We start from the raw sequence: 22,738 nt of genomic DNA, 5'->3' as shown, positions 1-22,738 counted from the left end.
TTATAGTAAAGTAGAAAATGGCCAACTCTTGAGATCTGTGATATTTTAAAGGAGGGATATTTATTATCAGGGGCTTCCCTGGGGACTCAGTGGTAAAGACTCCACCTGCCAATGAAGGAGACCCAGGTTCGATCTCTGGGACAGATAGAGCTACTGAAGAAGGAAATGGCAACCCACTCCAAATTCCATGGACAAGAGAAGCCTGGTGGGCTACCATTCATGGGTTGCAGAGTCAGACATGGCTTAGTGACTAAACAACAGCAACAAATATATTACCTAATTTCAGAAAGCTTGCTCTAGGCTTTAGAGAAGGAAAACAACTCTCTTTCCTTTGGGTTTGACTTTTTCTGCCTCTGCTCCACACAAGAATGGCGAGTTTGCAAGAAAAATCAGGACTTAAGTAAAAGGAGAGGTTGCCAAGGAGGACCTGGTATGTTTTGGGTCAAGGCTGGGCCTGTACAAGAGCAGGATTCCCTGCCAGCCATACACGGTCTAACTCAGCTCCAAGCTGTTGCTTCCCCATGAGGATTCAGACTTTTTACAAAAAGCCTTAGTTATAAACAAGAAACTCTTTCCTTAGAGTCTCCTTTGCATATGAACCTTGAAAACATCTGGCAGCAGGGCACAGCTGGCCAAGGATTTGGGATCCTGGGTCTAAGCCATCTTTCCCTCTACAACCAATGGCCACACCCTGCTTCCCCTCGGGATTAGGTGCATTCCTGGATAGAAGTTTGATCCTAGGACCAGTGACAGAGCTGGAGTCAGGTCACTGCAGGACATAATTGTGGTCCAGGTGAAGGCTATTCCAAAACTATGGAGAGAGCAGATTCAGCACATTAGTTGCAGGGCATAACTGCTTAGAAGAGTATCTAAAAATAGGAAATAACTTAGTCCAACTTCTATACTAATGGCAGAATTGCTTCTGAATCATCTGGTTGATACAATCTCTCCTTAACACTTCAGTGATAGAGTCTACTACTCCTCTCTACCACTCTTCAGGAGGGCCTTCTCCATTGTTGGAAAGTACCATTTGTTAGAAGAGTCTTCTTCTAAGGAGAGAATAAGCATTACCCTATAACTTGTTCTTTAGAACAGAAAAGAAGTTACTTCTTCCACATGACCATTGTTCTTCTCAGATAATGCACTTGACATAGGAACATCCAAGATAATAGGGTGTGGTTTCTAGGCTTCGTACCTTACGAAGGTACAAAGAGAATTATTCTCTTATTATTAAAACAGTAGCACCCACAAAATACAGGTGTCCCTTGGTATCTGTGAGGGATTTGTTCCAGGACTCACTGAGGATACCAAAATCTGAGGATGCTCAAGTCCTACAGCCTGCCCTTCATCTCTTCAGTTAAGTAGCTGAGGATTCAACCAACCAGTGATCATATAGTACCGTATTTATTGGAAAAAAAAAATCTGCATGTAAGCGGACCCGTGAAGGTTAAACCTGTGTTGAGGCGTCAACTATACTCCAGTGCATCCACATCAGAACTTCACACTTTATTACTTCCAGCTCCTTCCTTCTAATTTGTAAGTTAGCACCAGTAAACCTTACTTTAGGCAAGCAATTCTTTCCTAAAAAGGAGGGTGAAAAAAAGTAACTGTAAATGAGAAAATCAATCTATACAAATTAGTGGAATCTGCTATTTAATATATTCTGTAGGCAATACCTTCACAAATAATATTGTTGTAATTTTATCTGTCTCATAAGTATATTTTGTAAGCTATATTTCTTCAAAGTGAGGTCTTCCTAGAGCTGATTTTCTTTGCCTTTAAAATGAACTGCCATAATAAGGTAATCTTCCTGCTCACAGCACTCTGATGGAAAACCTATGACTAAGGCAAGAATTTTGTTATTCTCAGAAGTCAAGATCTCCTGAAAGAGAAAGTTTTAAAAGTTTTGAAATTAAAAATACTCTGTATTCCACCTCATATGACAAAATGGCAACACAAGGTAAGGGTTTAATAATTATTTTATTTATAAATTTCCACCAACTCTTGCCATTCATATTATTCTGGCTATCACAGATGTATTAATAGTATTATATTTATATGCATGAAAATTAGGGGGAAAAAGACATACAAACTGTATGAAAATGATACCGTAAAGCTCATATTTACAGTATAGCACTCTGTAAACACACAGGCCTATTAGCTGAAGTCAGCTCTTATCCTATTGCCATCCAGCTGTACAGTCTTGGGCAAATCATTTGTTTCCTCATTTTTAAATTACCTATCACCTGACTTTTCTACCTCATAGACTCAATTGGATGCATGCAAAAATACTTCTAAAAATACCATGCAGTTTAAGTGTGTAATAAGTTACTATAAAGTGTTTTATTTATGACTAGCCTTCCTCTTTTTAGAGTAACACTATTCAGATTTCAGTAAGAGTCATTTGTTTGCAAAGGGGCTCTCTTAAAAGGAACTCTTCGTCACTAGTTTTACCAACAGTCTGGCATGATCTGAAGCCAGTGTCTTAACCTTTAGGAACACAATATGCTATAAATACATATAATAATCATAACTTCTATTTAATAACTAATAAAAGTGGCTTATTAGTTCTCTGAAATAGAATAATCCAAAAGTAACATGCTCAAACTGTGGAGAAAAAACCCATCACAGCTGGTTTAACTGATGTAAAATACAAGGGATAACAGGACTGGAAACCAACTTTCACCTAAATTGAAGCTTTTTTGTATAGAAAAGCATCAAAGGATAATAAATAAAATTCCCTGAAAATTCCTAAAAATTAAAATTCTGAGATTTTTGTTGAAAATTGTTTCTTTGGCAAAATATTTAGCACAGACTACATTATTCTCAATTATGTTGTGGCCTTCCAAGCAAATTTTTTAGCAAGAGTCACATTGCTTTTCAATTACAAAATGACTATCTCCATGACCTCAAAATTCAAAGGACAACCTAAATGATATTTATAATGATAAAAAAGGGAAGACTATGGCATGCAGAGCAGAACTACACAATTATGAATATCTAGCAAACTGATCTCTATTTGTATACTTATAGGGTAAAGCTAACATGATCATCACAAGCTTTTTTTTGAATGGTAGAAGAGGAAAATAATCTGCAAATATATCTTGACTTACTAAGTGTTTGGGTGTCAGTCACATCTGACTCTTTTGAGACCCCATGAACTATAGCCTACCTGGCTCCTCTGTCCAAAGAATTGTCCAGGCAAGAATATTGGAGCAAGTTGCCATTTCCTACTCCTGGGGATCTTCTCAACCCTGGGGTCAAACCTGCATCTCCTCTAATGGATTCTTTATCACTGTGTCACCCGGTAAGCCCTCAATGTACTAAGTATCACGTCATTAATGCAGTCTCCATACTATTACTTATGTCAGTTCCTTAGAACTTCTCAGCCTTTAGGTCCTTTAAGCTTTGGGTGGAATTATTTGGGGAATGGTTATATATATGCAAAGAGTTTTATGCTTTAGAAATGTTCTTGGTTTATCAAAGTGAAAAGATAATCATCACACATAGTGAAAATGTTTGTGAGAGCTGCCAACTATTTGGGTATCACTTAGAAAGTATCTTCATCTGATTCAATATCACTCTTGGGTTTGGTAAGTCTTTCCAGTTCTTCTCCATCCTAAAATGAAACATGAAATCAGTAATTAATTAGGACAATACTAGAAATGCTCCATTTTTAATGATTACTAATGATAACCCTTACTAAAAAATCATGGATTTTATTTAATTAAACTATAACCTGGCTAAATGAAATTAAATAAATACTTATTCTTGGAAAGTTAATTTTAGACATATAATGAGATCATAAAAATTGGAATGCACGTCAATGTATTTGAATTTCAAAGTTAACAAGAGCAAAGTAAAGAGCGCCCTCTGCTGGTCTTGAAGGGAAATGACTAAAGGTTGCAGAAATAGGTATAAACTAGGTGTTGTTACCTAAATTCATTTTCTTTTACCTAAAAAAGTAGGGCAAACGGTGTTATTAGACTTTTGGAAAAGAACACAGAATTTATAAATCTATACTCTGACTAAGATCAGAGCAGGCTTCTAGTTTTTCCACCTTAAGAATCTGTCGTATCATCACTTAAGAGGCATTAATGAGGGAAGCTCTGCCATGAACTCTAATAAGCAATAGGCTGACTTTCTCAGAGTAAAATGTTCACTGTATGAACTATCACATGAAGTACATTCATTGTGTGAACTATCTCACGTGTTCATGAGAACTATAAATTTAAACCAAGATAGACAACTCTATCTCATGTTATATTTAAACATATGTGATCACCATTTATTTGCTAATAGTATGACTGGCAGACCTTCCTAAAACAATTATAAGCACTTAGAAGAATATTCAGAATAACTGCATATGTACTTTTCTAGAAAACAGTTTTGGTTAATGTGCAGAGATCCTTTTGGGGACCACCTTCTTAGTGAGATAAACAAGGCATATCCTTCAGGCACACTCTGGTTTGAGTAACTACCAAGAAATAGGAGCCAGGCTTTCAATTTAGTGATACATTTAACAAGACTTACTAATGTTAAAGATCAACTTTTCTTATAAACAAAGCTTTTATCCTCAACTATGGTAGAGCGATAAGGGTAATGAATAGATAAGGAGTCAGACCTCATGGGTTTGTTACAAGTTCTTTCACTTACTATCTGTCACCCAGTAAGCCTCTCGGAGTCTGTTTCTTCATTGTAAAACTATGGAAACTAGATAAGATAACCTATGAGGCATCTCTGGCTCTATGACTCTACAATATTCTATGATACAGCTAATGTACAAGGCCCTTGGCACTCTGATTTATAATTCTTTTCAACCCCTTACAGTATTATCATGAGCCCTTACACAGAAGGAGTTCAACAAATGTTGAATGATTTTTTAAACTCACAGAGATCAGATATGTCCTGTGATAAAACAGCCCTGATCTATTTCTTTTCTCATATAACCATGCTTTGAATTTGGGAAGCAGCAGCATCCTCACAAACTTACCCCACTGGAGCGCTCCCAAAGAGTGCCACTTAGATCTCGAATCCTTTCTTTCCTAGGTACATATTCCACACCTTGAGGACTGCTGGCATTGTAAATAAGTATTGAGAGAAGAACTGATGGGGCTTCTAAGAAAAACTCCAGGGAGGGCCTGAAGTCAAAGACCAAAACAGATACCGTTGTGATGACGACAGTGGTGACCTGTGCCATCAAGACATGGAACATGTTATCCAGGAACTTCAGAATAAAGGCCACCGAGAGGCCCTGGAATGCAGTCACAAAAATAAGGGCTACTGAAAATGCATTGTGGCCATAAAAAATCCCACAGTTCTTAATCTGATCATGGTTACTGCTCTGAAGGCCCAGGGTCAGTCCATTGAAAAGAACGCCAAAGAAATAGAGTTTGCTGTTCTGTACGAAAATGCTTTCGGTGAGTTGGTTCCCTTCCTTCAGTATCTTTTCATTATAGATATTGGCCATCGAAGAAATAAAACACTGAACTATAATAAGAACGTGACCCAAGCCAAGACGGATGTGACTGAAAACTCTGGCCGTCATGTTCCACTGAGCTTCAGAGAATGTCCACTCCTTTGCTGTGCAATTGTCTTTCCTGGGACACTCACTTCTGAAGAGAAGACAGGAATTGGATGGGCTGAAGAAGGCGTCATGATGAAATCCATGTCCTGCCAGGCTATGCTGTGAGGTCTCAGTCCCAGAAGTGAGGGCCACAATAGATAAAAACAGAATCAGGAGGGAAGCCCACTGTATCCCGTTTAGATGCCTCCTGTTCAAAGATGAAAAAGCAGATTTTTAATTACTCATTTTCCCCCCTCCCACATCAACTATTTCTACTGAAATCTCAATTACTTGAGTACTTGGTTGCCTGAACCACACCATTTTTGCTAGCATTCTCTACAATTCAAGTTCAAAGGAAATCTGTTGGGTGAGTCTGCTTCTTGAACTTGTTATTTTTATTCACTTTTTAGAGTAATTATTCCTTGACACCATCCAGTCATTTCTCCTGCTGCTGCTAAGTCACTTCAGTCGTGTCCGACTCTGTGCAACCCCATATACGGCAGCCCACAAGGCTCCCCCGTCCCTGGGATTCTCTAGGCAAGAACACTGGAGTGGGTTGCCACTTCCTTCTCCAATGCATGAAAGTGAAAATGAAAGTGAAGTTGCTCAGTCATGTCCAACTCTTAGCGACCCCATGGCCTGCAGCCTACCAGGCTCCTCCGTCCATGGGATTTTCCAGGCAAGAGTACTGGAGTGGGTTGCCATTGTCATTTCTCCTAGCTGTTGTTTAATCACTCAGTCATGTCTGACTCTTTTGCAACCTCCCCTAGGCTCCTCTGTCCATGAAATCTTCCAGGCATGATTACTGGAGTGAATTGCCATTTCCTCCTTCAGGGGATTTTCACATTGTAAATTTCCTTCTAACCTATATGTTTAACCAAGTCTCCTTTCTACCTTGAGAGCTGATCTTACTTGTTTGGTACAGTCACTTTTTATCTGGGAATGAAGTACATTAAAACAGGAATTCTTAATATAGTTTCCATGAATCAGGAGAAAACACGATGAACTTTTCTGTGAATTCTTACAGTGTGTGCGAAAGGTTCTATAATACATAGGTGAATTTCTGGCCTTCCCTACCCTCTCCAGGAGACCCTTCAAAGCTCTGTCATATTTTCAAAAGTATTCATGATCCAGAAATGATTTAAGGAGGAAGCTACCTCCCTGATCCATAGCCTCATCATAAGGTATTACACCCCAAACTACTATTGGATAAGACAAGTTAAATATATATATATATACATATATATATTTTTTTAGTGTTTCAGCTGACAAAGTATATACTTTGTCCAACAACACATTTTGAGCAAAAGAGGATGCAATGATTATTGTTCTATTTTCTGAATTCAGCTTAACAGACATTTCATGAGTAGCAACTATGTGCCAGGAATTCTGCAAACAGAAAAAAGACTTGGTCTCCATTCTCTACAAATTTACACTTTAATAGGGAGATTCATACCTAAATGATGACAATGTCTTATGTGACATGTGATAAACAGAACAACTAGGGTACACTGAGGAAGGAACACTTGAGGCTGTAAATAGAATCAGGTATTGCTTTGAAGAGGAGATGACACTTAAGCCAAAAGATGAAAAATAAACTTAAGCTTGCCATGTGAAAAGACAGTTGGTGATATATCCAGGCAGAGGCAAAAGTCTATTTAAAGGCTAAAAGAATGTACATTGACTAAGGAAAGAGGAGGATGGCAGTCAGGTGGGAACAGTCAAGGAGGCTTCTGGAGGTGACAACATCTTCAAGTTTGAAGATCAGTCAATCAGATGAAGAAGAGGAATACCAAGAATAGAGCAACATAAACAAAGGCAGACGTGCAAAGCAACAGGTGAGAACTAGAAGTAAGAATTTTGGAGCATTCGTTCAGCATCTACCATGGGTCAGGCAGTCTGTTCTAGGGCAGGAAATGGTTCTCAGAGGTTAACTGACATCCCTAAGGTCATGTATTCATGAGAGCAATGAAGCAGTCCGAGTCATGGTTTTGTTAAGTCCTCCTCCTGGACCAATGCATGTCTTATGTATCAATACAATTCTGAGTACCCAGTATGCCTATATGGGAATACGTGTGACCTCACCAATGCATCCATAGAGTTTCATGCTGTGAAACTGCTAACTAACAGTCTCAAAGGCAGCACTATCTGAGCATAATATCATATGTCTTCTTGTGCAGACACTTTCAAATAACCAGATCTAGAACTTAGTGATTGGACTAGCATAGTCCTACTTCATGAGGTCAGAAACTGTTAACTAGTCAGTTACATTTCTGAAGATGCAAGTGGTACATCTTCAGTGGTAGAAAGCTAATGTGATGGAAATTGAAAAGACACAGATGAGGTGCTCAATTTATAAGAATCATCATATAAGCAATCACTATGCATCAAGTTAAAAGAGGCAATGATAATACTCTATAGGTCCTTTAGAAGCTACAGATTTTCACTAATATTGACACTGAGAAAAAAGAAGCTAAGAAAGTAAAGCCTTATACAAGCTAAATGGTACCTACTACAAATAATTACTCATTCAAGAATGTTCTGGGGAAGGTTAAAAATTACTAAGGACTAGGCTGAAAATAGATTTTCAGCAAAGAAAATATAACAGTAAGTTACTCTGTAAAGTGAGCTGAGAATCTGTGCTGTTAGAAATGATGACTGATTATGCACAGAAGAGTGCTCCTCAGTTTAGGGGATGGACTCATGCAGAAGCTGAAGTTCCAATACTTTTGGCACCTCACCTGGGCAAAACGCCGACACAGGAAAAGACTCTGATGCTGGGAAAGATTGAGGGCAGGAGGAGAAGCGGGCAACAGAGGATAAGATGATTGGATGGTATCACCAACTCAATGGACATGAGTTTGAGCAAGCTCATGGAGATAGTGAAGGACAGGGAAGACTGGCGTGCTGAAGGACAGGGTAGACTGGCGTGCTGCAGTCCATGGGGTTGCAGAGTCAGACACAACTTAGAAACAGAACAACAGTGACACTCAATTGACATCTCCACTGCTCTGTGAAACATTCAGATTGATGTGCAGAGCTGAACGCTTATGGCTGGAAGGCTGCTTGCTGAACCCGAGGGCCTCTCCTCCCAAGTGAACTTTTTGTTCAAAAAAAGTGTCCGTTCCAAAACGTGTTTTGGCCAGGTGAGCTCATTATTCTAATCATATAGTTTAATGATTATAGAAACCATAAATTATGTGTGAAAGAAAAGGATTGCTCTTTTTATGAAAACTAAGTTGAAAGTTTTAAGAAGAATAAAGGCAAATCACAAGATTTAAAAAAAAAACAACTGCCTTTGAATTAGGTGCAGGTGAGTTAGTTTTAAGATTGGGGAACGAATAATAAAGAATCTACTAAAAAATATTTTTAAGGCTTGTTCCACTTTAAAGAAATTGGAACTGGAAAACCATGGATGATGTGTAATATACAGTAGGTTCAAGCAACCCCATTGGCAAATCCCAGACACACACAAAGGAAAGGCCTTAGCTCTTCATCAAAGGAATGATGAATGGAAATTCACATATCTTAAGTTAAATTTTCTAAAGTGTGCATATATGTGTACATACATATACACACAATACATATATACACCATATTTGGTGATAAACCAAGGCAGAGCAAGAAAATATTTAAGTGGAAAAAAAAACTTTTTTCAAGAAACCATACATCAAACCTTTCTAATTAGCACAGAGGATGACCAGGGACATATTTATCATGAGAAATTATAGAAAATATTTATCATGTGAATGAATGGTTTTGGGGAAATGCTTATATTACTGAGTGGCACTTTTGTTTCTCCTGCTACTTCTGAACGTAAAGTTTACCACAACTTCCAAGATACCCATCAAAGTTTCAAAATGTATTTTTTAATAATTTTTTTCCCTGCCCTTTGAAGAAATCAGAGAAACTCATATACATTCTTTAGGTAAAATTAAGTGTTGTTCCTGGTTCTGTTCCCAAATCTCGATGTTCAGGTTGAAGTATTATTCTCTAAAGCCTAGCAAACAAGATTATACAACTCTGCCAAGCCTTAAGAGCAAAGCAACGGGGCTTTGAGGCATGCTCGTCATATTTCCACTTTGAATCATTAATTATACTTCAAAGAAGGAATCTATGCATCACATGGGGTTTAGAATAAGACATTTTGATAGTGGCATTTTTGTTTTTCTCACTTTCAAATTCTTGCAAGTAAATTCCTGCATTAGTCATTGGACTTATTTTTTTTCTACATGTATAGCCTTTATACTCTTTATCTGTATGGGAAATGTATTTGATGGCTTTGCCAGAATCAAGTATAAGACAAGATCTTCAATATTCTAAGTGAGTTATTTATGGCAAAAAAAATTAAAAACTTGTGAAAAACAAACTATTTTTAGGTCAAAATTTTATCACAAAAGACCATCAAAGAGTCACAAAAATTAAGTTACATAGGGGAAAACAAGCAACATACATTACCACCAACAAAAAGATCAAAATAGAACAAGGTTAATTTTAAAATGTATTAACAGGTAATACTTAAAAGGTATTTAAATAAAATACATTATTAGATTTATTATCATATTTTAGCTCTACTATTTCAAGTAACTTCAGGCTGATTTGTGAATTACTCAAACTAAGACCCACTCTCAGAACTAAACTAAAGCTCCTGGAAATAATAAAAATGGAGCGATTTATTGTTTCTTTAATCCAAGTAACTTCTAAGTATTCAAAACAAAGAGATATTCACAAACTTAGAGAATGAACTTACAGTTGCAGAGGGAAAGAATAGAGTGAACGGATACTAGGGAGTTTGGGATGGACATGTACACACTGCCATATTTAAAATGGATAACCAACAAGGACCTACTGTATACCCTGGATGGGAGAGATGTTTGGGGAAGAATGGATACACATACTATGTATGGCTGAGTCCCTTTGCTGTCCATCTGAAACTATCATAACACTATTAATTAGCTATACCCCAATACAAAATATAAAGCTTAAAAAAAACCAAAGATACTAACAACAAAGTAAACAAATGCCTAAGAATCAATATTACTGCTTTGAATTTTATTAAAAGGTAAAATACATGAAGAAAGAAGTTTGAACTATAGTTCATAATGTTGTTTACCTCTCTGCCCCCAGCCTATTCACCTAGACTCCCTCCTCTGCAGCCAAGGGGAGCTGCTCAAAGGCTGCAAAATGCTTAGTGGATCCGGGCTCCAGGCAGACTCAGTCTAACTGAACCTACCATTAGGGGTCCTTATGGGATTAAGTTAAAACAGGGTGGAGAGGCCCTGTGGAGGCGTTAGGGTTTTCTGGTCACTGCCTGACGGACAGCCTCCCCGTATAGCTGTCCACATGGCAGTCAGGGCACCCTGGGCAGGGCTTTTCCAAGTGGCCCTCACCTCTGCCTATGGCCCTGCTCATGCTCTGGAGTCACTAAAAAAAAAACCAACCAATTCTGGGCACAGCTAGAGCTACTGGCCAATATCAAGCCAGGCAATAACATACTTTTAACCCTCTCTTTGGTAAAATCAGTTTTAAATTAATGTAATTTTGGCATAATACTTATGCATTACATAGTAACACCATGCATACTCATAAATTGTCATTTCATAGGAAAAAACATTTTTTTAACTTAAAGGTAAAAAAAACCTCAAACAGAACAAAAAATGCATGTTTTTTAAACCATTGTTCCCCTAATAGTGAGCCTTTTTGTGTGTCAGAGCCAATAATTTTTCCTTTACGGAAATGAATCTCAATTTTATCACAGGAATCAATATAAAAATATAACTGCTTACATATAAGCCAACTTTTATCCTACTAAGTGACATTCATGCTGATTTTAAAGACTATAAAATGTTTTTGGATTAGCATTCTTTACTTACTAGTTGGACTGAACTATTCTCACAATTCATAAATGAAGAAAGTGATGCAAAAGCACATTTCAGTTACTCTAACATTTAAATTGGTTGAAATGCTATGTTCATTTTTTCCCCATATCTTACATCAACCATTAAACTGAATGCTTTCTCAAGGTAAAAGAAAATCTTTCAAGAATATCATACAGTTTCTAAACTGAATGCATCAAGGGATTCCACAAATAACTGCTGAGTGCCTATGTACCAAGCCTTTCACCCTTCTGTGCACATCAATCATGAAAACACTCTGTCACAGTAGACAGAAAGAAATCGAAAACAGAAAGTGAATGTAAAATTAAAACAATCATAACAAATATAACAAAAAGTTATTTTATTTTCCATTATTACCACCATCATTAAACAACAAATTAAACCGGAGTTAAGTACCCAGATCCTATATCACCTTAGGACATTCTGGCCTTTGCTTTGCAGCAGAGCCTATTTAAACTTGTTGCAAATCCTCTGCCAGTTAGAGCTTAAATAACATACTTATCTCAAGGACTTTAATAAAGACAATTTGTCACTTTTTATCATCTCCAAACTCCAAATAACAAATACATTAATTTTAGGAACTTCTTGGTTCCCTATTAATGTACAGAGATTCTGTTTAAAAAAAAAAACAAAAACTAATGAATTCTTTGTTGAAAATCTGGCACTAAAAACTAAAATAATTAAAATACAGTCATTCGTCTCTTTTTCTGAGATGCTAAGGAAAAACATTTCAAACACTGAATCGCATGCTAACACTGCAGCTGCTTTTCAGATGGGTTAGACAACGTGCCCAATACACAAAGCCAATTAGCAATAAAATCCCAGCCTTGGGATTCCAGAGGGTATATCATCTGAAACAAGGCGGTGCCACTTTAAAGTATGATATATGCTTTCACAACAAGTTACTTACTTCAGCACTATCCTGAATAGGAGAGCTGTTGTTATAATGCTAAAATTTGAGAAGATAACAGCCATGGCCTAGAAAGAAAGAGAAGATAGAGTTACAATCCAAACAAAGCACTGACCTTAGAAATCTCTGAGCTTGGTGCAAGTTCACCTGACCAAAAAAGCTTTTTGGTCAAAACCCAGAGAGATTATTAGGGCAACTACTTCACTAGAGGATTAAATTTTATTTTTATTGCTGGTTGAATTTATGCAGATATGATCAAATCATTGTACAGGCTTTGAAAATGTGTTGAAGTTCAGCAAATGCCTGAGCAATAATCTGTATGAGCAGATCTGGAAATACTTATAAACTCTAAAGGTTTAAGTCCAGAAATAATGGTTACCATGACTATAAAGCATACTTTTTCAAGCCCTCAAAGAGATTTATATAGCCTTTTAATGCTGATTCTGTGGATAGAGAGAAAAGGCAAGTACTATTAGGCTCATTTATACAATACGAAGACAGAGGTATAGGTTTTTAGGCAGGTTTAATGTTCTAGAATGAAATCAATTTACTTGGTTGAACTATAGTGATTCAATATCAGTGATTCATTACCAAACTCATACTTGACAGTCCTTTGGATTTAGTCCCATTTTGGGAAAAAATTAGAAAGGTGCTAGCCAGATTTTTTATAAAGGTTTGTTTCTCTGAATTTAGTCAAATTGCACATGAGAATATTAATCTGAATATATGTACATTTTGGCCCAGAAAGTATGAAATTAATCATTATCCTCATAACTGGATCTGACAATGTTAATTATTTTCAAAAACAAGTCCTACTGCCTTCCTTGTCACTTTACATTGATTAAACCTTAGAGAGTTTCCACAATTTATACAACCAGTAAACATGACTAATATACAGCTGAATGAGAGAAATGAGTAAATCCAATAAAAACTAGCAAAAACTCCAAGAATGCAACATTGCTCTTTTTCCACTCCATTTTTACGGGAACCATTATTTTAAGATTTTCTCTGTAGATAAATGCTTGCGAACCCCTGGTTAGGAGGTGAATAAGAGGAGATGAGAAAAGTATGTGGCTGCTAAGTTGGAAAGTGGTGGCTCTTGTCAGTCACAGTAACAGCAGGCAAAGATACACAATTAAAACAGCCTGCTGGCCTGGGGCACTGGTATCCACTCTATCCATGGCAGTAGTACAGAATAAACAAAATATCAGAGCTCTTTGCCCCCAAACTGCCATGCATCTCTAATTCTTTCCCACTAGGCTTGGGCACAGCAATACACACAGTATGTATGCCAGGGGATTTATTTTGTAGTATTTGTGTTTGTAAGCAATCGGGAAGTAAGAGCAAAGCAATAAGTTGTAAGAAAAGGAAGCTGCAATCTTGCTTCAGTACTGGGGATTTAGCAAAGCAGTATAAATTTAGAGCTAGTCTGTTAGACACCAATGAAACACGACAAACATATACTTGTTGAATGTGAAAACTTATTTGTTGGGTACAGGAATTCTCAGATCTGAAAAACAAAAGTGAAAGAATTTAGAAGAGGACACAGTTTAGATGCAATGAACACTTACTAATAAAATGCACCACAGGTGAAGGAACTTCAGGTGTTCCTCTGGCCCAGGTCCTTGCCTTTGGGTTAGTATGGTAACATTATTCTATTTTTATAGAGCAGTTTGTTTTTGCCTGGTTCTAATCTTCTAAATTGTGCAAAAATATCAAACTCCTGTTCTCCACCTCAGTGCCTTCTTGAACCCTCCTTTTCACCCCACTCTCAAACTGATTTGGCTATACCTAAAGAGGCTTCAAATACAGGATTAGTGTCAACAGAAATCCTACTTATAATCAAAATGAATGAATTTGCTCTTTAAAATAAAACACAATTTTGTTAAATGCAGCAACAGAAACCTTCATTTTATAAAATAAAACTAGAGAGGGGAAAAAATATATGTGATCCCAAATGAATAATAAGTAAAAGCAGAAATGTGTGTTAATCGCTCAATTGTGTCCAACTGTTTGAGACCCCATGGACTGTAGCCTGTCAGGCTCCTCTATCTATGAAATTCTCCAGGCAAAGAATACTGGAGTGGGTTGCCACTTCCTGCTCCAAAAGCAGAAGACCAAAGTTTAATTTTGATTACTAGTGGCTCTCTAAATTGGCACAGGGAATGCCAGAAGAGATAAGAAGCATTTCTAGTATTATCAGTTATGGATAGCATTTAGATTGGGAGGATAGAATCTCTACCCTTAAACAACTTGTTGGTTAAATGACAGGACTAACACAAAAAGAAAATCATACCAATAGAATACATATAAACCACATTAAAACAAGTATAAGAGCACTGAGAATATAATTTTCTGAGTTCAACACTCGAGTCAGCTTAGAGGTCCTGGGTATTGAGATTAGCATTAGAGGTGTATGACCACAGGATTGCTCAGAAAATAGGCAGATAGGTTAAGGTTACACAGAGATGGCTCTAGATTCAGGGATCAGGAAGCAGCTCCCTCAGATCAGTCAGCACAGTTTAATAGTTATCTTTCATAGTGGGAGAGTCTGGCAAGTGGATTGGCTGTGCTCAGATGATTCTGGTAAAACCTTAGGAAGGTCAGTGAGGCAATGAGAAAGTAACAAAGGTAAGGTAAACAATTAAAAAAGAGAAAAAGGTTAGTTCTGGGATTTATTTCTCTTGTCTTTTCAGTGCTATTTTCTTTGTCATTATTTACTTACAGGCTGAAGATAGGAAAGGACATAGAAGACAATCAAATTATCCAGGAAATAAAGAAAGGCAGGAATGGACCACTTCATGAAATTAAAGAATTCCTTCCAGGAACCACATCTCAACTTTCTATTTTGATGATCTTCTAGAGAAAGAAATACAGCAGTAAGTATATGACCTTGATAAGAATGCACGAACTTTTAGAGAAAGTAACTTATATTGACTCCTGACACAATTCTTTAAAAGAGGCTTAACAAACTTGCTCTCATAAGTGACTATTAGTCTTGAGAAATCAAGAACAACACAGGATTTCATTACTGTCTTTCTTCACCCCACCACTGTGCCCATCACTGATATCAGCAACACCTTAGGAATTACGATTTTCTTAATTTCTGCTAACCTGAGATAGATGTATCACTGAAGAACGCAACTCAGAATACCCTTATGGTTTCTCTTACTACTCTGAGCATAAAGCCAAAAGAGATCAACCAGTTAAAATTTTTAAGTGGAAAGAAAAATCAATCATTCGCGCTGGAATTTTTTTACCCTGGGGAGGCTGTGTGTGTGTGGGGGGGGGGGGGAAGGAAATCACAAAAGGGAGATACTGACTAAAACTTAAATAGAGGGGAGTAGATAAAATTAACTTTTACTCGTCCTAGTATGAGTTATTATCCTATCTCTAGGTTTCCAAAAAACTTAGGAAGGTACTTAACAGAGAATGTAAAATAAAATGAAAAGATAGAAGTCAATTTATATTTAAGCCCTAGTATAAATTTTATGAGATAAGAAATGTATTCTACCAACTAGAAATGTCACACAGACGGAAACTTTTAAAAATGAAAAGACATCTTTTGGGGCAAGCTTTTAGCAGTCTAAGTTCTCTGTTTACCTGATGTGGGAAGGCAAACCAAAGTAGTAGAGAGGTAAAGTTCAGTAACTAGAGAATTAACAAAAGGCTACTTACTTTAGATATAAGGAAGGATTAGTACGCCTATTTGATTGCTAATGAAACTGGAACTCAGAAAAGTAAAATAATCTGCCCCAGAATATATTCTCTCTGACTTAAAAGTGGTATGCTGCCTCCCCTAAATGAAATGTGGACTGCCGTCCAGTATGCACATATCAAGTGAGATGGCAGTGATTTAGATGATCCTGAACTTGAATACAAATTAACTCCCTATGGGACCCACCACAGGAACAAGTCAAGAGGCAGAGCAGTGGACAGGACGCTAGGACATGTGGGTTGGAATTGGGGCTCTGCCTCCTCCTACCCAGCACCACCTTACACTTTGTTTGAGTCTGTTCCTTACCTGCCAAACATGGGTAATCGTACTTCTATTTGTATCTTAGCATCCTCATATATACAATTAATGGGCTAGGTTAACTGACATAAAATGTTTCTTTCAGTTCTAAAATTGTTTGATTCTCTGGTTTTTAACCAGTTATATAGTATCATGTCAAGACTCACCTTTCTTTAAAACCCAGAATGACACAAGCGCACAGAAAACCAGCTTTACCAGTTCTGAGCACACATTCACAGTAGTTGGAAGATAATCATATTTGTTCTCTGAAATGAAACAGAAATGTTTTTTAACTATAAATTTTGGTCTACATAATGTTTGTTGTTGTTTAGTTGCCCAGTTGTGTCTGATCCTTTTGTGACTCCATGGACTGTAGCCTGCCAGGTTCCTCTGTCCATGGGATTTCCCAGGCAAGAATACTGGAGTGGGTTGCCATTTCCTTCTCCAGGGGATCTTCCAGGGATTGAACCTGCATCTCCTGTATTGGCAGGCAGATTCTTTACCACTGAGCCACCAGGGAAACCTACATAAACCCATATTAGCTTACATACATTAATATTTAATAATTTTAGAGTTGTTTCTAAACTTAATAGTTAGATTTTAATACTGGTTACATTACATTTCATCCAGTTGGCTTTGTTCTTTCCGATGTTTGAATCAATTCACCTAATGTGTTAGTTAGCCCTACCTCAGTATTTTATTATCCTTGAAATTGAGAACTACATCTCTCATGTTTTCATTCAAATTGTTGAAAAATGTGCTAAGGGGGCTAGGGCTACCAGCAAAGAAAGCTTTGTGGTATGGCATTAGAGACCACCTTCTAAATGGACTATTAATTAACAATCAGGGCCTGATTCATCAACCAGCTGTCAACTTACATAGCTGAATTATCACCCAGCTCATGGTTCCTCTTATGTGTCTTATGTGCCTTGCTTAAACCAACATACATTCTGTGATATTCCCTAACTCAGAGGTTTCCTATCTGTTTCATATGATTGTCCACATGGAAAACATTATTAGTTAGGCACTTTGGGATAAACAGATGTTGAGGTCACAAGAAGGAAGCAACCTGAGGCAAGAGGCAACTAGCCCAGGGCTCTGGGGTGGACGAACATGCTCTCAGACATATCCAAACCCACTGACACATTAGTAAGAGATGTCCCAACTTACAAGTCAATCTAATTAGGAAATGAGATTTGGTTAGTATATACTGACTTAGCTATTACTTCTGTTTTCCAAATGCTTACAAACAACTTGTTGTATAATTTTGCCAAGGACAAACATAAATTTTATCCAGTACTATTTTGAGGAATGTACTTTTTAAAAAATATTTGCTTGTTTCCCTTGGTTGTCATATGAAAAACCCAAACTGGCCAAGTAGAAAGGAAAAAAGCCAACTCAACATTCTTTCTTCCCAGAACATTTTTTCTTCCTCTTTTCTGTGGTTTTCCCTCACCCTCTCAACCCATGCATAATCAATCCTTTATTCATCTCCAATCCTGAAGCACTACTGTAAGCAGATGAAGTCAGGGGTCGCTGGAGAAAGAACAGGCATGGCTCTCTTGACATGAGTGGCCATTTTTAGCTTAAGTCATCTTGTAACCTAAACTTGGCCACAATGCTTATCTTTGAACAGGTCTCAATAATTCAGAATTTTATGGAAACAAAAGAATGTAGTAATAAACTGTTATCAGTCAAGAAAAGTGACATCAGTAAAGATATCAGTTCATAAGATACTCAACCATATCAGTTTTAAAGACTCCCAGTTCAGTTTCAATGGTAAAGATGAGACTGCAGTGTTCACCTACCAGATCAACCAGAACCTAAGGGATGATGATGTTGACCTTTTCTGCCCCTTGCAACTTCAGTCAGCTAAAGTCTGGATTCTGTCAATAAGCCAAGCCCCTTCATAAAATGCACCTTAACTTAAAACTTCCCCAATTCTGCTTTTTGGGGAGACACTGCTTTGGGAAAGCTCTCTGGTGTTCTTACTTGCTACAAGTAACAAATCCTTTCTTCTCCTGATCTTTGGCTTAGTTGTATCTTTTGGTTCAACATCCACCAAGAGATGAACCCAGTTTTCAGGAAACTGTCTATAAATCTTTTAACAGTGCTTGTAACATTTCATTATGGTTATTTTTTATGTTGTATGTCTTACCCTTAAAATGTAAGCTTCTAATAAGACAGGGACCATGTTAGTCATCTTTCTATACCTGGCAGTTAAGGGTTCTGTACTACAGGCACTTACTTAACTGTCTCTTAAACTTTGTCCATCATTAAAAGCTTAGCTAAGAACGTCTCCTCATCCCTTTTCTGAGCTCAAAGCTAGATTGAAATCACATTCTATTATTCTCCAACAATACTTGCATTATTCTCTGGCATGATATACATGAGCATACATGCACACACAAAAATGGAGGGCCTCAGATCACAACTTTCAAACTCTTGTCATCGCTCTTTAACTCATTCTTGTTTTTTGTTTTTTTCCTTGTATTTCTCTCACGGTTGATTCAAAATCATGCCACGGTATCATTCCACTCACCTTCTACCCACACTCACAATCTTGTCTACACAATACCCATCCTTATTGGTTTCTCTTCAGTCCCAGAGAGGACAGCCATGGCCTCACTATTCATCCATTCTCCCCATTAAAACCTTCCCTTCTCTTCAGGGGCTTTGCTACAGTAAGTATTTCCTCTGGCTTCAGTGTATCTTCTTTGTCTTTCTATTAACTGCCTTCTTCTCCTCTACTACAAATATGCTCAAAATTACCAACTTAAAAAAAAAACAAACCAAAAACCCCATTATATCCACTTTCCACTCACATCTCGTCCCCGAACAGTCTGGTTTCTGATCACACTTCAGTACTCCAACTAACTAGTCCCTGAGATTAGGCCTTCTAATTAATAATCCCAAAGGGCAGGTTTTAATCCTTATCTTATCCTGATGTTGCAATTCTCTCCCCGTTTTCAAACTCCCTTCTACAAGTCATGTGCATTTAGTTCTCTCATCTTTCTAATTCCTTCTTAAGGTCCTTCTGAGTGTTTGCATGCCTGTTAACCGCTGGCATTCCTCAGATTTCTATCCTTGGCTCTTATTTTCTCATTCCGTGTGCTTACCCTGAATGAGCCCTCTGCTCATCAAGTTTTAAATGTCAATTTAATATTAATGTTTCCAAATCTGTGTTCTGGAACATTTAATGCTCACTAAATATATCCACATGAATGACTACCTTCTATTTATTCACTAAACTGGCAGTTCCTTGACATGTGTGAGGCGCTAGACATTGCAGGACACAGCTCCTGGCCTCATGTGAGGTACAAGGGCTAAAATTTTAACCTCTATGAGCTCTGTCCAATCTTCTCCTTCTCCTTGGTCTCCATCTCAGTTGGGAGCATCATTAGTCTATTGGGCATCTAAACCAGAAAGCTCTGAATGAACTATCCAATACTTCATCTCCTTCAACCTCCACATTCAATACACTCTCCAAGTCCTGTCTTTTTTTGGTCACACCAGCTTGTAGGATCTTAGTTCCCTTGACCAGGGATTGAACTAGGACCCTGTGCAGTGAGAGAGTGGAGTCCTAAAACCAGACCACCAGGGAATTTTCAAGTCCTGTGTTCTCTATGTTTAGAATATTTCTTGAATCGATCCTCTTTTCTCTATTCCCACTTTAAAATCCTTCATTAGTTGTCATCATCTATGGCTCGAATTTGTAATAACTCCCCAACTGGCTACTTCTCTTTTCCTTTAGTCTTGTCTTCACCCAGCTATTATAACAGTCTTTCTCATTTTATCCAGCTGTTTACAGTTCTCCAAGTACTCCCTGTGCCCCAGAATCTACAGCCTAAAGTGTCAGATCCTTAGCATGGCCTATGGAGTCCTCAACTATGTGATCATTACTGCCCTCTCTAGCCAAGCATTCCTTTCTCCTCTCCTCCAAGTCCTTAAAATTTTTTCTCAGTAATTCTGAATGACATGCTCTCACAATCCATTCTGCTTCTTGATACATCTGTCCATTTTTACAGGCTGCTGCTTCTGTTTTGAATACCTTTTCCCACCTTGTCTTCTTGTAGGTCAACTATCACCTTACCAGGGAAGTGTTCCCTGATCTCTTTGCAGTCCACACCAAGCTCTCTCAGACAGAATATATCACCTTCTACTCTAAACTACCTCTGCATTTTTAGTATAGAACTGCACTTATTATACTGTATTTTCTTAATGCATTTACATGTATTTCTCTACTAATAAACTGTGAATTCTTGAGAATAAGGTCTACATCTTATGCATTTTGAACCTTAATACTAACATTTAGCCCAGTGTGAATTAAGCTGTTAAAATATAAATTTTTACATCAGTAATAATAAAAGATTTCTTGAGTATATATTTACCAAAGCTAATAACCTGTACTGTTCCACTGATAATGTAATTAAAATAGTACCTTACAAATATCAGGTGTCCAAATTTATCTCTTGTCTATTTCAAAATAAGTTATTTATTGCTATAGGCTCAGAAACACCTGCTGACTGAAGCAACAGTCAGATGTTATGATCTATTCTGCAAAAGTTTTGATCTGTACTTAACTGACCCAAATTTTACTCAGCATCAAAAATTTTTCTTGGTGAGGAATGCAAGACTAAAGAATCATATTTAAACATGTTTTATCATTTACATAAAGCAGAGGGCTTTTAAAGATGAAAGTGAAAGTTGCTCAGTCCTGTCAGACTCTTTGTGACCCTCTGGATTGTAGCCCACAAGGTTCCTTTGTCTATGGAATTCTCCAGGCAAGAACACTGGAGTGGGTTACCATTCTCCTCTCCAGGGAATCTTCATCACCTAGGGACTGAACTGGGGTCTCCCACATTGCAGGCAGATTCTTTACCATCTGAGCCACCAGATGGTGGCCAACTTTTAAGGGTATTATCCCCATCCACAAGGAAACTAAAAACAAGATAATGTGCAGTTAGATGGAAGTACCCCATACATATTCCAAATTTAACTTACCTTCATTAGCTGAATATTTTACCAGTAGGATGCGACTTGAACTTAAAGTAATGAATACGGCCCCCAGCAGGAATGTATACATTGCTGACGAGGCGCTTAACATGGGATGAGCACAATTGTTTTCCATTCCACTGTTTTCTAATTCCCTTAAAGAGAATAATAAATTCATGAGCAACCATGCTGGCAGATTAAGCATAATACAAGTACCACTTACTGTGAAGAACAGAAAAAGAATTTTTTTAGGTGTCTAGCTATGGCTATACCTAAACCAAAAGTTGAGGAGTACAAGAGATACCAGGGAAAATGAAATGAAAGAGTCAATTTTATCAAATCTCTGATAGGACGGGGGAACTCCGGCAATAAACACAGGAGCCAGGTTAGAAGTGCTGCCCTCTAACCTGGACACTTTAGAAGGGTGCTTTAGGACTGCAGAATTCTGCAGAAAAACAATGCTTTAACTTTCATTCTTATGAGCAACTTTGCTCTAGAAGATAATTTCAGATTTTTATTTTTCTCCTCAGTAGCGTCTTTCCATAGGATGAAAAAGCGCTTGCTGGTAAAGATTTCGTTGCCATAAAGACCAAATGGAAATATCCGAAACACTACTGTTAATTTATACTGAATTACTGTTGAAAGTAGAAGACGACTTAAATATCAATGACTCTAAGGCCTTCTTTCGATATATTAAGGCTACCAAACTCTAGACAGGATAATTAACTTGCCCAAACTAACCTAGTATAAAGACAGCGCACAGGACGTGGGAAACTGATGGGAGACGGGCTGAAAATGACAACACCCGCAGCCCAAGCGGGCCTAACCCTGCAGTGGCCAGAGACACCTCCCCTTCTCGGTAAGGACAGGTTTCTCTCTGTCATCTAGGAACGCCTTCTTGTCACACATGCGCAAGAGGGATCTGGTTTGCTGCGCCCTTCCCTCAAACGCACGCGCACTTTGCCCCGGGCGCGGGGGGGGCGCGGTTACCTCGGTCCCTTCGAAGAGCTTCTAGTGGAAGAACGCACATCCTAGAGCTGAGACGATAACTGTCTAGCTCAGCAACAGCAGCAGCGGCGGCAGCTTTTAGGGTCCATAAGGCGAGGGAGCTATGGGAGGAAAAGAAAGGCGAATAGGCCTCTGGAAAAGACCCTCCTATTCCGGAACAAAAAGCACAATAACGACCGACGCGGAGAGAGCGGACCTGCCGCCCATTGCGCAGGCACGCTCAGTGTTACGCTCCGGGAGGGAGGGGAGAAGCAACCGGATCCCTCCCCAGCGCGGCCTTTCTGGCGTCACGTGTCGGGAAGAGTCCTGTGTCACGTGAGGCCCAGTTGGCGGCGGAGCTACGGCAA

General features: G+C 38.1%; 1 protein-coding gene across 7 annotated transcripts; it reads right to left on the bottom strand.

Moving 5' to 3' along the window:
* Window positions 1–1,961: 1,961 nt before the first annotated feature.
* SLC35A5 (solute carrier family 35 member A5) lies at window positions 1,962–22,625 on the bottom strand. Of its 7 annotated transcripts, none has more exons than XM_020890882.2 (7): window positions 22,374–22,625; window positions 21,393–21,538; window positions 16,556–16,654; window positions 15,099–15,232; window positions 12,374–12,441; window positions 4,994–5,774; window positions 1,962–3,619 (listed from the first exon to the last, which is right to left on the bottom strand). In XM_020890882.2, the coding sequence occupies exons 2-7, from the start codon at window positions 21,517–21,519 to the stop codon at window positions 3,551–3,553; spliced, it is 1,278 nt and encodes a 425-aa protein (XP_020746541.1). In that variant the 5' UTR covers window positions 21,520–21,538; window positions 22,374–22,625; the 3' UTR covers window positions 1,962–3,550. The 7 variants fall into 7 exon arrangements, with proteins under 7 accessions (XP_020746541.1, XP_020746539.1, XP_020746540.1 ...); XM_020890880.2 differs by lacking the exon at window positions 22,374–22,625 and adding an exon at window positions 22,125–22,282; XM_020890881.2 differs by lacking the exon at window positions 22,374–22,625 and adding an exon at window positions 22,125–22,282 and having other exon boundaries at window positions 15,099–15,229.
* Between the last annotated feature and the right edge of the window lie 113 nt (window positions 22,626–22,738).

Source organism: Odocoileus virginianus, chromosome 4 (genome assembly GCF_023699985.2).
Source record: "Odocoileus virginianus isolate 20LAN1187 ecotype Illinois chromosome 4, Ovbor_1.2, whole genome shotgun sequence".
Lineage (NCBI taxonomy): Eukaryota > Metazoa > Chordata > Mammalia > Artiodactyla > Cervidae > Odocoileus > Odocoileus virginianus.
Note: the sequence above shows the minus strand (reverse complement) of the source record. Positions and strands in the feature narration are given on the sequence as shown.

Bases quoted from the DNA above. Each gene is read 5' to 3' on its own strand.
- SLC35A5 (XM_020890880.2), bottom strand. From the start codon at position 22,267: ATGACAGAGAGAAACCTGTCCTTACCGAGAAGGGGAGGTGTCTCTGGC. The intron at 15,233-16,555 runs GTGAGTCTTGAC...TTCTTTCTCTAG, and splicing joins ATTCTGGGTTTTAAAGAAAG to AAGATCATCAAAATAGAAAG. The intron at 12,442-15,098 runs GTAAGTAAATAA...CTTTCTTTCTAG, and splicing joins TCCTTTCCTATCTTCAGCCT to GCCATGGCTGTTATCTTCTC.